We start from the raw sequence: 14,937 nt of genomic DNA, 5'->3' as shown, positions 1-14,937 counted from the left end.
AAAGCAAGGCCAGTGATGAATAGCTAAAAGAAGAACAAAACAGAAGGGTGGCACCCAGGAGAAGGGTGGCACCCAACCAAAAGAGGGGTGTGTTTGGTGTACTGCAGCTCTACAGGCAGTCAATGATCTAAGTGAAAGACAAGAGCTGTGCCCTCATCCCTTTGCCTGGTCTTGGCTTTGATGTCCTGTGTGCTCTAATTTTACTCAAAGTAAGTTTAGGACTCTTGAGCAATCTGCTACCTTTCCTGTAACTGTGAATTAGAGGTGAAGATCTAAGACTCTACTTACATGGATGATGCACTTGCGGCTGACCCTATTGCTGGCCAAACTCCACGTAGTCCCAAAAGATCGGTCAAAAAGCTTGTTTCTTGCAGTGTTGGGCGAATAAATAATCCTGTTTGTTGTCAAAATGCTAATGGTACAGTTTTAGCACGGTACGTTACTTTACGAGAGCAGACATGCCCTTTCTTCGGAAGTAAGATCTTCTAACTGAGGAAGGATGCTTGAGTAAATCTTCATGATGCCATGTGTGAATGAGCCCCAGTGATACCCTGTCTCTTTAAAGTACATTGGCAGAGAGGCGGTGGTGCCATGCCATGGTCACAGAGTGGCAGCTGCAAGAAGGGATCTTTGGTGTACAAAGTACAGGACTGCAGACAGCCAAGCACTGCATGCCGGGGATGAGCAGGGCCAAGTTCCAGACCAGAAGCAGCTTCCAGCTATAGGAGTGAATCGATTCCCCAGTCCAGGGCATTTCAGGATCTGCCCATTTCAGCCACTAAAGCCAGTCTGTCTTCTGTGATTACCCGAGCTGAGTGGCATTCGGACAGAATGAGACTTGGTTGGTGGTCGCACCTGTCTTGGACTGGCAGGAGATGCAAGCATATCTGGGTTTATAATAGGGAAAGGAGGTTTGGGCCTTTTCAGGGTTTTCATAGGGACCAGGCACAGGGATCCACAATTGGGATCCCAGAAGGGAGGGGCATTGATGCTCTCAGTTTGGATGTGTGGCTGCTCTTCTGACTTTCTGATGGCAGTTGATGGTCTGGGGAGAACTGTCCAGGGTACATTAAAATAACTTCTAGCAAATATATCAGGTCTCACTTCTGCAGAAGGCTTTGTGCACCATTGTGAGAGCTTTCAGATCCACCAGATAGGGAGCTGGTGGAGACACCTTGGCATCCCGCTACCAGCTGGCACTGGGTCCCGGCTGTGGTAGCGGGTTGTTGGTTGTTTTTGCAATCACAGACCATCAGTGTTTTCAAAATCTGGAATGCACTTTTGTTGCCTGAAAATCCTATGCCCAAAGTCATGGCATGGGCTCAAACTACCATCATTGGCCTATGAGTCGCAAAGCCGAACAGGCAGGAAAACATCTAAGAATGGCACGGACAGGTGACAAGATTAAATAGGACCATCTTTGGAGTAGTCAATGCAATGTCACAAATTAGCCAAAAATGAACACAAACAAATATATCAAAAAAGGGACCTGGGTACAAATCGTATTTTGCATTTGCAAACAGTAACCATTGGTGTCTCTAAATAGATGGACAATGTGCATGCTAGTCTTTCGTAAGAAGGATGCACTCTAACCATAGAGAAGGGTATTACTTACATTTCTTCAGACTTAGCCCAGCAAAGGTGGCCCATTGTCTTAAGTGTACATGGGAGGCAAGGTTCCCACACAGAGGGCTAAGCAAGAATTTTCAATCGCCTGTTGTTTGAAGGCTGAAATGTACAGAGTTTTCATAGAGTGAGAAGGCTAATGTTCACGATTAGGCAATCTAGCATACAGGTGCACAAGGACATGACACTGTGCCCTTTGATCAACTTTCCATGAAGACAAAGGGCTTTCAACGCAATTAAAAACAAGCAGGTGGGAGAGGGAGTGACAGACACACCAGTCAGGATGGGTTTTCTCTCTGTATGATTAGACGGGTGGTTTATTGGCAGCGGGTTAGGCCGTGGACTTCCAGAAGGCAAGAGAAGCCTCATCCCATAGCCTCATTGTGAAGGCAATGCCAGGGGACACATTCCAGAAGGGTGCACCCAAGGCCAGGATGACACGAAAGGGCTGAATTTCCAAAGGTGAAAAGCTCTGAAGGTTACCAAAGAGAATGTTAGGGCCGGCCTCCTCGATAGAAGTGGCAGATTCTGGGGTTAGACCCACTGTAAATGATCTTGACACCAAACGAATTCAACATGTGGATGCATGGCGAAGAGCCTCTGGGGAGACTGCAATGAACAATGGTCTGCTAATCAGGAGGGAAGCCACGTCCCGGGGCAGACGCAGAGGGTTTACCCTAACATTCAACGGTATCACACCTGATTCTAAAATCACACACCGGGCATTCATTAAAACTTTGAACTAACCCTAGATTCTAGCTCTAGAGGAGATGGCGAGGATTCTCCACAGGTTCCTTTCACGTACCCAGGCCCTCTGGGTACAGTGGAATCCTTTTAAGCACACGATCTAGGGAATTGGAGGAGGTTAAAGGGCGGAAGACACAGATCAGTTTGTTAGAGTTGAATTTTCCACTGATCAATGGTCACAGAGGGAGGTTTGTGGGCATTACCCAAAACCTCACCCTTCTGCATCCCTCCCTTTCTGATTGCAATTTAAAAAACCAATCTGCACACCTCCTGGGCTGAAGTCAACCATGCCCCCTCGGTAAGGGGCCCGTACCATCAATTCTATGCTCAACAATTCCCAGCCAAGATCTAATGTTTTGTGGTTAAGCGATCAAGTTCCAGGGGGGCATATGATTTTAGCAGGGCTGTTATAACCTAATGCACTGATTCCTTTCATCATATTACTAATACTAACCGACTAACTGTTATTTATGTACCCCAACCTAGATAAAACAGCCCAGTGAATTCAGGGTAGTTAAGCACTCAGAAAAAAGAAAGATACACTCAGGGACAAAATTTCCAAAAGCAACACCCATGTCCTCCCATTTGGTTCCTATCACATGTATTCAGAACCCCATTAAATCAATGAGCTCCAAATGGATGCTCCTTCTAACCTAAAATGGTCTGTGCCATGAATCCATCTTGACCCTGTCGCCACCTGTTGCCCTCTTTCTCTTTACCTTACTTGTTCACTTATCTCTTTCTCTGACTGGCTCTCCTCCCCATCTCTATGCATTATTTCTCTGGCTCCTCTCTTTCCTGCTCTATGCAATCCTCTATTTCTAGGTCTCCCATCCATCTTGCCCCCGTCCCATCTGTGCTCACTCTGTCACTCAATCCCTCCCCTTGCTCGCTTCACCTCCATCCTCTAACGCTGATCACCTTCCTTTCTTACTAGATATCTCCGGCCAGATATGGGTAAGAAATCGAAGTACAAAACCTCTGTGAGGAAGAAGACGCTGAACCCTGAGTTTAATGAGGTAAGGATGACATTTACAGTCTAACAACTAAAAAGAGGGTCCAATTATGATGGAACATATCTCATCCATTTCACATGTTTTTAGTGTTGAAAACACTTGTGTGATAGTGATACATTTTGGCCATCTGCTCCTCCTGTGGTGCTCTGCAGTGCCGCACAGTTCACGTCAGAGCTGAAGGCATAACAGTCACTCTAGCTGAATTGCACCAGAGTGAAGCATTAGTCCTGCCTTGCCCCTGCGCACTCCATAGCCTGGACTGGCAGTATCAAAATCTGCCATTATAGACGCCATGAAGGGCAGAGAGAACACAGTATTGGCATAATTGACCTAAAAACATTTGACCTAAAACATTTGATCGAATTTGTTTGACCTTTTTATTCGGTCAAATTTAATTAAATATATATATATGGGGGTGGGTAAGGGTATAAATTAGGTTGAAGGGAAGTGGGGGGATTTGCGGGGGTCCCCCACCCCTCATTTTAGACTGAAAAAACAAGATCAAATAAATTCTATCAAATGTGATTAGGTCAAATGTTTTAGGTCAAATAGACCCAAGCCGAGAACACAGCCATAACCCCTACTGCCCCCAGACCTTCCACCCACCAATCAAAACCAGCCTGGTGTTTAAAATGCAGTATATGGCTGCAGATCCACCTCCAGAACTGAACCCCAAAGTTAACGAGTTAAGTCTGGATTTTGCGATCCAGAAATACCACTTCGGAGCCGCCCGATGATCCGAACCCTAGTCTAGGTGATCCGGGTATTTACAATCCAGAAATTCAGCCGCAAAGTCACCTGCATCTGGAACCTTAAGATAAACAGGGTAAATCTTCTGTCTCCAACCCGTGTTTAACCAGCAGTACTTATGCATAGATAGCTACAGAGCTTTAAGGAGATAAGCCTGGTGTTTACAAACAGCAATACTGCTGCAAAGCAACTTCTCGAACCAATCGCCCAGTTTAAGAAGGGAAGATTAGTATTTAATGCCAGCGATACTGTTGCAAAGCCATCTGCAGAACTGAACCCAGGAGATATTGATATTGCTAACCTAGAACCAGCATCAGAAGTAAATCTAGCGTGTAGTACATTATGCTTGGCCTTCACAGTCCAGTAGAGTCATAGAGCCATCTGTGGAACTGTAGACCACATTCAATTTAAGGCAGCAAGACGGGCCATTCCCCATCCCAATGCAATCTCAACATGCCCGCTCAACCAAGCATGTGTTTCTGCAAGATAGTGCTGGACTTCACTAAATCTATAACTTTGCCCCAAAGATGGCCATCAATGTGAACACTTCATTTAGTGAGTCAAACTCATTAGCCCAGCACCACCTAGCCATACCATATCTTGTCTTTCTGATCTAAGTATGTAACATGGAACATATTGCAGACTGCTACGTAGTGTTTATTCACCGCCATGCACCCATTTAATTTGACAACTATCCCTTCCTATGCAGGACTGAGAGAGACACGGACATTCTGCGTTATACTAGCTGAACAACCCGTGTACATGGGCTAAAGTGCGTAAAGAAAGACATTTTCAGAGTGTTAATATATTATGTGATATATTTTGCAGTAATTTATGTTAGGAGAAAATAATGAACACAGTAGGACCACTATAAATCCTAAGGCAACAGCTCCCTCTAGTGGTGACAATAGGCGGAGCTATGTGCGTTCGGGCAGAAAGATTGACACAGTATGACCATCATCAATCCTAAGGCAACAGCTCCCTTTAGCAGTGACAACAGGTGAAGTGGGCAGCCTCTAGTGCGTATGACTGCATCAGATAAACATACATGTGGCCTTTTATTATAGTGAGGTGGTGCACACCAACCTTCATTAACCATTCAAAAAATATCCGTACATAGCATTGTTGCTCTCAATTCACGTGGAAAAACTTGCTGGGCCATGAGAGTTTGTGATCAGTACACCATATTTGCAGGAATACCTGCACAATGTATTAGCCAAAAAAATCCAAAGAAAAAAGTGTTATTATTAAATACAAGGACAACAGTAAATCTATTCCATTTGGAAAGTCCCTCTTCTTGGCGGAAGGCTAATGCTTGTTATATCCATTTATTGTCATGGATGGCAGAAGAATCACTTAAAGTCTCTCACACATACATACATACACACACACACACACATCACCCTGACCGCAGATTAGTAGATACAGAAGATTGACCCTTACTGCCTAATCCTGGCTTCGTCTAAATGTGAGGACCTAAAGGCAGAATGTCTTTTCTCACTAAACTTCCCCTGGTGACCTTACTTTCACTTCTCTCTCCAGTTGTTAGTCTTCTGCTGGGATTTTGGAAACTGATTTATAGACTCTGTTGTATTCAATCCTTCTTCTACCATGCTCACGTTCACCTCTCCCTCTTCTGCTCTTCCGACTTCTACCCTCTTTCAACTCTACCCACTTCTCCTCAATCCCCCTCCAATCAGCTGTCCCTTCGATATCCTCACTCTTTCTATGCCTTGCCTCCACCCTTTGATGTTACTCTTCCCTCCCCTTCACTATTACTTCCTCTTCTGCACTACTACTCAGAAGGTATGTCTCCATCTGTCCCGGGTAGTATAGCTCAGTGGCAATGCGCTCGTCTTGGAAGCAAGACGACCCAGAGCAACATAGGTATTAAGTGAGCTGTATAAAAAACAATTATAATTGCTTCCTCTACACAATTCCCTCATCTGCAGCACAATTCCATCCTCTGCAGTACGACTCCCCTTCCATACTTATACTCCCTCTTCCACAATACTACTGCTCCTCCTTGCAACTACTACTCAACCACTCTCTTTTCACCCAGTGCCATATACTTCACAATCACTCCTTACACTAATTTTGTAACCACACTTCTGACACCACTAGGGACACTCGTACTTCACTATAACGTTCACTCACTGGATACTACATCACTTTCTTAGAAATCATCTCCACACTCTGCTGCTCGTTCCTCCCTTATTCTACTGTATGCGGTCCGCTGGCCGTGTATTGCTGGAGACTGCGGAACTGCCTATTGGGGATCGAGTGGCAGGTTCTCTGCTGCTGGTGTGGGCTGCTCGACATGCGCTCTCCATTAGATGCTTTTTGTTGATTTATCACTCTGATATTTGGTCTATGGAAAAAATACAAAAAGACTGGGCAGCATCTTGTTGAGGAGGCATGGCATGAAACAAAGGTGGGCTGTTGAAAATCAGGCTGGCATGGGGGCAATTGGTTGCCTCTCTCATGCCACCATTCACCTCAGGGCTAGGACTGGCTCTGGATTGCTCCCTGGCAGGCCTTCTAACCCTGGCTGAGAGGGGATCAAATCCCCTCTTGGCAAGGTTTTGGTACTGGCCTTGCCACAGACCTCCACCCTTAACCCTATCTCCTCCTTATTTTCCTCCTCTCCCTTTTTGCTAACTGACTTACCAGCACATACTGGACAAACAGCAGCCAGTCTGTGTCGAGTAGCACATCCTCGGGCATGACCATCATTGGCATAGTGAACACTCGGAGTGTGAGGGTTGTTTTGGGCTATAAATCAATATCTTCATGGACACACATGATTTGTGTGAGGTTCCCCGTGTGTGGATCTTCTGTAAACCTGGCTTTTTGACTAAAGCTTATACGAGTTGTAGCTCTGGACATCCTCGGTTTGCTGACTCCTATCTGTTTCTCGTTGTTTAGTGTTGTCCGCGCCATCATGCCCAAGGGTTCATTGCTGCGCAATACCAATGTATTAAAGTAAAGTACAGTGATCAGATCAGGTCTGGCAGTGGTTTTCTTACTCCCGGAGTCCAAAAGGGCTTTTGCCAGGAAACCTTGAATTTTGACGGTAAGATTAAAATTTTGATAGGCCTCTCCCATAGTACATTCTGCTCAGGCTCCTGGTTCTGGCCACTCGTATCCGGCCGGGAACAGATCTGCGAAGTATTTTGGTTCCATCTACTCCACCTTGAGTAATAGCAGCATCAACCAACCTGCCGCCTTTTGGCACCAACAGAGAGATGCTAATTGCAGTTCAAACCTGTGCGTATGATTTAGAAGCGGCTCCCATTTAGCAAGGTAGGCAGAGCAAGCATACTGTTGCATTTGCATCAAAAACATTGAATGAAACATAGCAACACTACGCCATTAGACAACAAGAGGTATTGACATGCAAATAAGCGGTTTGACATTTTCAAACATGGTGGAAGGGAATTTAGGATCCTGACCGACCATACGCCACTAGTCAACTTATTGGGTCCCAGGAATAAAGGGAACCAGACTCTTGGACGAGGTAGAGTTGCTTCTAAAATGGATGAGTATGAGACAAGCTCTCATACAATGCTCCAGTGTATTCAACCTATTTTGATCTAAGTTCACCTTTTGACACAGCAGATAGAAATCTACTGTGGTCTAAACTACTGTGATGGGGGATTCCTGAGGGTTTGCTAGCCATGATTATTGCACTGCATGGCAGTACAACTGTCACAGTGTGATTGGATGGACAGGGCTATCTGAGTGATTCCATCAAAAAGACAACCGACGATAAAGCAAGGATGCGTTCTTGCTCAAACCTTTTTCAATCTTCATCATGGCGCAAATGGCAAATGCCATTACTGGTGAATTTGCATATCCTCAAAAAATTGGACAATTAATAATGCAATGGCTAGTATGCATAGCTCTCAACCATTTGTGTCGCAAAGGTGGGTGAAAACACCCGATTTCGTTTTTGGCGGGTGAGAGGCCCATTGAAACTAATGGGCGTGCAGGAGGCTTGGCGGGTGAGTCATCTGTTTAAAAGGCGGGTGACACCCGCCAAAAGCGTATGAGTTGAGAGCTATGCAGTATATGCGGATTCCATTATAATTATGGATCAGACGCAACTAACTGCATTGGCTGAAAATGCCAAATTTTATTCACTGGTAATTTACAAAACCAAAACTAAAATCATGATATTTAATGAATCATCCAAAACTGCAAAATACACGTGACATATAGATAATCAAAAACTTGAAGTGGTTATTAATAATAATAATAATGCATTTCTTATAGAGCACTACACACCCATAGGTCTCAGAGCACTGAAATAACAGAAGACATTATTATCCCACAGAGTGGTACTCAATTTATCAACACCGGAAGGATGAAAGGCTGAGTTTACCCTGCTGAGATTCGGACCTGCCACAGCAGGCTGCTCACAGATATCAGGGGTGAGCACTTAGCTCACTCTACTATCGGATCAGCCGTGGACCACGTTGGAAAATATAAATACTTAGGAGCCTTCATTTATAATAAGATGTCCGGGAAAGATAATCTGGAGATGACAAAAATGCCACTACCGAGCATCGCAAGACTAAAATGGAACTGAAATAAACTATTGCTATTAACTTGCTTTTCAACCGAGTAAAGTTGACCTTAGCACTAAATCGGCTTCGAGAAAATATTTACCTTATTTACTGAATTGGGCAATATTCCCAAATATGTGCAGGAAAATCCAAACTGGTGCTCGAGAAGAGATTATTTATGTCTCAAGTTCATATCACTTTAGAGATTAGAGGGGCCTGGAATAAAATTCCAGTCGGTGAAGAGGTTGTCGATTTCATAGAATCATTAAAACATTTGTTGCCAACATGAGCTGGGGCAAAAGCTTTGAGAATTAAATATTTTCCGGAATATCATATGCCAGACACGTCTGTAAAATCCCAAAACGCATTCTGGAATATGACAATGACAGGAAGTAACTCCTACATAACATATACTACAATGCGCTATTGGTATGAGATTAACGGACTGTTATCCAGGTTTTAATTTTACGGCTGATCTATGTAATGTGATTAAGAAACTGCTGTCAGACTGTAAACAGAAACGTTGTTCACAAGAATTCTCTCTAATATTGTAGTGTGCTGCTAGAAACGCTGTATGCAATGCAAGCCATGGAATGTTAGTAGCAGTGGAACCTTGAGTCTCTCAGTGTTCCAAGGATGTCAGTGGGGACATTCAGGATGGGAGTTACAGCTTGAAGGATGCGTCTACCTGATCTCTCTCCCTCCTTCATACTTTATAGCCTGTAACATAATAAAGCCTCACCTACTTATGATATGATAAGATATGATTACTTGTATACTTACCTGCCCCAGCGTGTTTCCTGCACCTACCTGTGAATCCTGATATGTCAGATACTACAAGTATACAAAAATCCATGACGATGGATGTTGCATACTAATACAAAAACATATCCATGAGCATTATAGTAGCATAGAACATATTCTGAGGGGCAGAATCTTCAAGCAGACTTTCTCTCTCGGGTACCTATCTATCTGCAAGAAGAACATATATATTTTGGAGTAGAATGTGATTTTTATTCTACAGTCACTGACTTAGAAACTCGCTGGGAGGGCATAGCGATGCCTGAAAAAATGGACAAACTCATTCGCCTCCGATAAAATCCATCAGCTGGCAATGAGGTACACAGTGAATGGGTGACCACATGAAATGAGTTCAGGGACATGTATGCCAGTTGCCATAAGATTTCTGATGGACTCCCTGTCACAGGGCCATGATGATGCATCATGAAGTATTGGTACCTGGTCTAGAAGTGAGAGGGAAATGACAGATGCTTGGACATATAGGTCACAGGGGTACTACGCGCGCACAAAGTAAGAGTGAGATATTGGTGGCCTCACGTGGATGCGGACATGGAAAGAATGGAACAAAATCGTCACATCGGTCAAGACAGTGAGAAAAGATGAAGTATGCGACCACCTCTCCCACAATTAGTCACATGGGAAAAAGAGGTGCTTTCTGTTTTAGCTGTGTCCAGTGTAGTACAGTAATACATTGGTCTACTTTCAAGAAGAGGTTTGTAATGGGGGGGTAGGGAACCCTAGGAGTTCGATTTTATACCCAGATGGGGAGTCCCCCCACATGAGGTCCTCCCGCATTAAACCACCCTTAGAGGGACTAATGGGTAGCGACCGCGCCTCCCTAGCCTCATGGGATTGGGGAGGAGTGACGATACCTGGAAAATCATCACATAGCATAAAACTATGTTTTACATTGACAATACTGGCATATTTTTTTGAAACAAGCCTCGTGGTTTTCTTTGGGCACAAGCAGCATGAAACCATTTTTTTTTTCACAATGATAAAGCTGACGTATATTGCTGACTCGGGTCTCGTAACTGTTTATGGGCAAAACCAACCAACATAAACATTTATTTTATCCTGGCAATGCTGCCTTATATAGTTCAAACACAGGCCTTGTGATTTCCTTTGAGAAAAAGCATGCCAATTCAGTGAAAATATTTGCACCCCACCACTTGTCAAATTCATTCACAATCCACCACTGGGTAACCGCAATGACAAAACCACAGTGTTCTGCCAGAGCAGACAAAAAGGCCAAATCATTTGAAGAAAATGTGATCATCGCATTGGGAACTAGATTTCATTCTGCAGTCTCCCTCATACCTTTAACCAAAGGACACAAGAGATGGGTTTATGAAATATCGCCCAAAGATTAAACACATGGGGAAAAATGTAGGTCAAGACGGGCTGCATTGTGTGAGAGACTGAGCAGAGACTATTCAAGGCAAATGCAATGGGTTCTTCGATTAAGAACAAGGCCAATAGGTGCCATACTTCTGGGGCTAACCACCCCTTCTTCCTCAGAGGCCAAGATGGGTAGTAGAAGGCATCACTTCAAACATGATATCATCCCCATCACGGACTCTCCGCATCCCCCTACTCCCTTGGTGACTTGTTCTCTCTGTACTTTGACTTCTAATAGTGGTTGCAGAGGAGCCTTTCGCTGCCACTGTTTAGCCTCTGCCTGTTGCCTTCCTTACGTGCCTTCCTGTAGCTGCTCCTGAGCCTTTTCTTCTTTCACCTGACTAATTTATTTATTTAATTTATTTAATTTATTTAATTTATTTATTGCATTTGTGTAACGCCCTATCCATCAATATAGCAGTGTTTGTACAGAGGGCATGAGGAAAGTTATCACTTTCATACAGAATGAATTAATCGTATTTATTGAACAGCCACGTTTTCACAAGTTTTCTTAAGGTCTGGTAGAAGTGCTCATTTCTGATGTTGGGCGGGAGAGAGCTCCAGAGAGAGGCTGCTCTGATGCAAAAGCTTGCACAACCTGCTCTTTTTCTTTTGAATCGAGGAGTGAGCATGGTGAGGCTGGAAGAAGAACTTAAAGGGCGCACACAAGGTATGGGGATGTTGCTATTGTTAAGGTAAAGGGGTGCTTCTTTATGGACAGATTGGTGCGTGATAGCTAGAATTTTAATTCAATGCAGGCTTTAATGGGCAGCCAGTGAACATCACTCCTGGATGCTGAATGTGATATGAGCATCCTAGTCCCAAAGATGCACAAAGGGCTTTGTTTTGCAGAAGTTGGAGTTTGTCGATGTTTTTTGCAGAGGTACCCATGAAAAGGATATTACAATAATCCAGTTTGCTGTTTATGATAGCTTTTGGAAGTGTCAAGCAGTTGCTCGGCATGAGGAATTGTCTGCTCAAGGATATACATTTAGACGTGTATGCTGTGGAGGATGAAAAGGCATTGATGTGTTTGGACATAGTGAGTTTGGCGTCTAGGTAGAGTAGATTCCAAGAGTCTTGACACATTTTACAACTGGTATGTTAGTACCACCGATGAGAAAGGAAGAAAACACAGGGTCTATGTTTTTGAGATGGCAAGGGGAGCCCACAATGAGTAGCTCAGTTTTATCATTGTTGAGACATAGATTGTGGGTGGCCATCCAGTTCTGGATGATGCTATAGATCCTGTTGATAGCAACAGAATCGTCTTCATAGCTTCCTGTGAAGGGAATGAGGATCGGTGCATCATCAGCAAGCTGAGGGTAGAGAGTGCAGAGGGAGTCTAGATGGTGGAATAGAGGCTTAGTGTGTGTATTGTAGAGGGCAGGAGCCTTGGGAAACTCCAAGGGGGACAGTGATGGGATCTGCTGCTGAATCCCCAATGAAGACTGTGGAAGTGCACTCACTCAAGAAAGATTTGTTCCAGGTGGTGGCCTCGATGGATAAGTGGAGATTTGAGGAAAGTTGATGGCAGAGCACATCATGGTCTGCAAGGTCGAATGCAGCAGAACGGTCAAGGAGGAGGAGTATGGCAATGTTGCCATAGTCACGGAAGTTGTCTAATTGAACTTTGAGAACTAAGAGTTCTGGTTCCGTGCTAAGTTTGGGGCAGACACCAGAATGTCCTAAACCAAGTAGTTGGTGGTGTTCTAGAAAGCATTGGATTTGGGAGTAGGCCATACAATCCAGGATTTTTGTGGAGGAAAGGAACAGTGGTGATAGGTCAGCAGTTAGTGGGGAAGGTGGGGTCAAGAGATGGTTTCTTTAGGAGAGGGGTAACTCAGACTGCTTTAAGACAACTGGCGACGGAGTTGGCTAAGGAGGAGGCATTGATGAATCCGGTGAAAATTACAGTACACGAAGGAAGGCAAATGCTTTCCTGCCTGGAGGAACCATGCCCCACATGTCCTAGGGTTGATGATGATGCCTGCAATGTCTCTGAGGCAAATTCAAACAAGGATGACAAAATGGATACAAAGGATACAATCAGATTGAGGGTGGTGTCCCTTGAGGCATTTGCCCATCTCCTCCGTAACCTTGGATTCAGGAATCAAGGAGTGCCCACCAATTCAATGCATTCTTCAGGGAATAGGGAATGTTTGACAGATACATTCCAATTCCCGTGACTGGCCTTCTTCTTCATTAGGCTTTTCGCAGGGATGTTCTCCAGGAATGGAGCGTCTATAAGAAGGTATGCATGCTCGATACTAGCCCTGCTTGAGGGTTTCAAGAGAGGTGATTCAAGCCATGGCAGGCTTCTGCACACACTTACAAGCTGTCCTGCAGCTGCAACAGAGGGGGCTTCTCCTGCAGCTGCCATTGATAGGAAAGTTAAGATTTTGCCTAGACAAACGTATGCTGCTGCTTCCTTCGCTATTCGATGTCCGTCATATATATAGTGTATGTGGCTCATTCCCTAATGAGAGACCTCATCTTGCTTCTTCCGGCCATGGAAGAGGACGGTCCTGACAGCTCTAGTCTTGTTAACAAAACAGAGAAGCTAATGCACTTAGTATCAGACTGTGGCATTGCCGCTGTGGAGCATCTATTGGATCTCTGCAGGGCTGCTCTATGGGCCAGATATGAATGTACATGAGCATTTCCTGGGATAAGATACATTCTGATACTCATCAACGTGCTGGCTGCTTCTCAGAGGGGTAAAAACACAGAGGATTAGGATTGTCCAGTTTAAACCCCAAACGTCATTAAATGATAAACTGCAATTATTTGTATTTAATAGGAAAATGGGTAGGTTTCTGAAAGTACCTGGAATTAACAAGGCAGGAGCACTGGACACAATGTGAGAAAGCAAAGAGAAATAACAATTCAACAGTGCAACAGCTCCGTAATACTGCTCGGCCACTGCTTGAATACAGTGCCTCCTCCTTCACTCAATTCCTTTACACATCAACAGTGCGGTACAACTTTGTTCAAGAAAACAAAGGGTGAAGGCACTCAAGAAGTGCACAAGCAATGACTCTATGGTTACTCTCCGACACACATTTGAGCAGTTTCACACCCCATACAGAAGCTGGCTTGTTGTAGCTTGCAAAGGCACATTCCCTGAACCAGTCCCTGCCTAAAAGTGTGGTACTCCAGCAACTGTGCGTGTCTGCCTGCTGTAGTCACCATTTTGTACTAGTGTGTACCCCCCACCCGCCTGTTCTGATGAGGCCATATTTTTGTACCTGTCTTCCTGAACCATGGTGTTAATGATGGACCAATGTGTACGGGTACTGTCAGTATCCATGGCAACTCGAGAGGCTGGCTAAACCCAAGGCGTGACACATGAGGACCCACTAGATCTGGGGTGTGGGTGAGGGCGGGATCAGGTGTGGGAGAAGGTAAGAGCCCCTTATGAGCCAGGAGAGCAGGCTCCATGAGAGCCCTGAGGCTACATGGACTGCTTGAACCAACATAACTCGGAGCTATACCCCTGTTGGAAGTGGAACAGGAGCTGGCTCATGGTCAAATCTATCCTTTGGATGTAAGATAGGCAAAATCAGCTGATTTCAAAGAGCCCCTAATCCCCACAGAGATGAAGAACCATCCACCAACTCAAAATGCAAATAGATAGACTGAGAACATCAGCTTCTCTTGCATGATGGAGACCCCAGAATGCCCTTTACTTTAATGCAGCAAAATACATTGGGTGTTGTCAGGTCATTCTATCACTCGTCAACAAAATAGGCCACTGTCACCCATTTACAGTGGATCCCAATTCACTCTTCTATCAGTGTATGTCACCATCTATTGGCAACCTTGCTCTGTATCTGTCACTGTTATTCTATACACGTCTAACCCTCCTTCTATCTCTTCCCTTCTAGTCACTTGTAATTATGGCTGTGTGAATGTCTCTCCTTTCTTTCTCTTTAAATCAGCCTCTTTTGTATTTCCGAGTGGTTCTCTGTCTCTCTTTCTTTCCTTCTCTCTGTATCTTTCTTTTCTTCTTTTTGTCTGTC

General features: G+C 44.5%; 1 protein-coding gene across 2 annotated transcripts in view; it reads left to right on the top strand.

Annotated features, from left to right (window-relative positions):
* Positions 1–14,937, top strand: part of LOC138513815 (double C2-like domain-containing protein beta) — a 358,694-nt gene that overhangs the window by 323,878 nt on the left and 19,879 nt on the right. For both annotated transcript variants that reach the window (XM_069628915.1, XM_069628916.1), the window contains exon 8: positions 3,311–3,392. In XM_069628915.1, the coding sequence (XP_069485016.1) occupies positions 3,311–3,392 (82 nt within the window). The remainder of the gene's footprint in view (positions 1–3,310; positions 3,393–14,937) is intronic.

The sequence above is a fragment of the Ambystoma mexicanum genome, chromosome 12 (genome assembly GCF_040938575.1).
Source record: "Ambystoma mexicanum isolate Mex_15411 chromosome 12, UKY_AmexF1_1, whole genome shotgun sequence".
Lineage (NCBI taxonomy): Eukaryota > Metazoa > Chordata > Amphibia > Caudata > Ambystomatidae > Ambystoma > Ambystoma mexicanum.
This window is presented reverse-complemented; position numbering and strand designations above follow the sequence as displayed.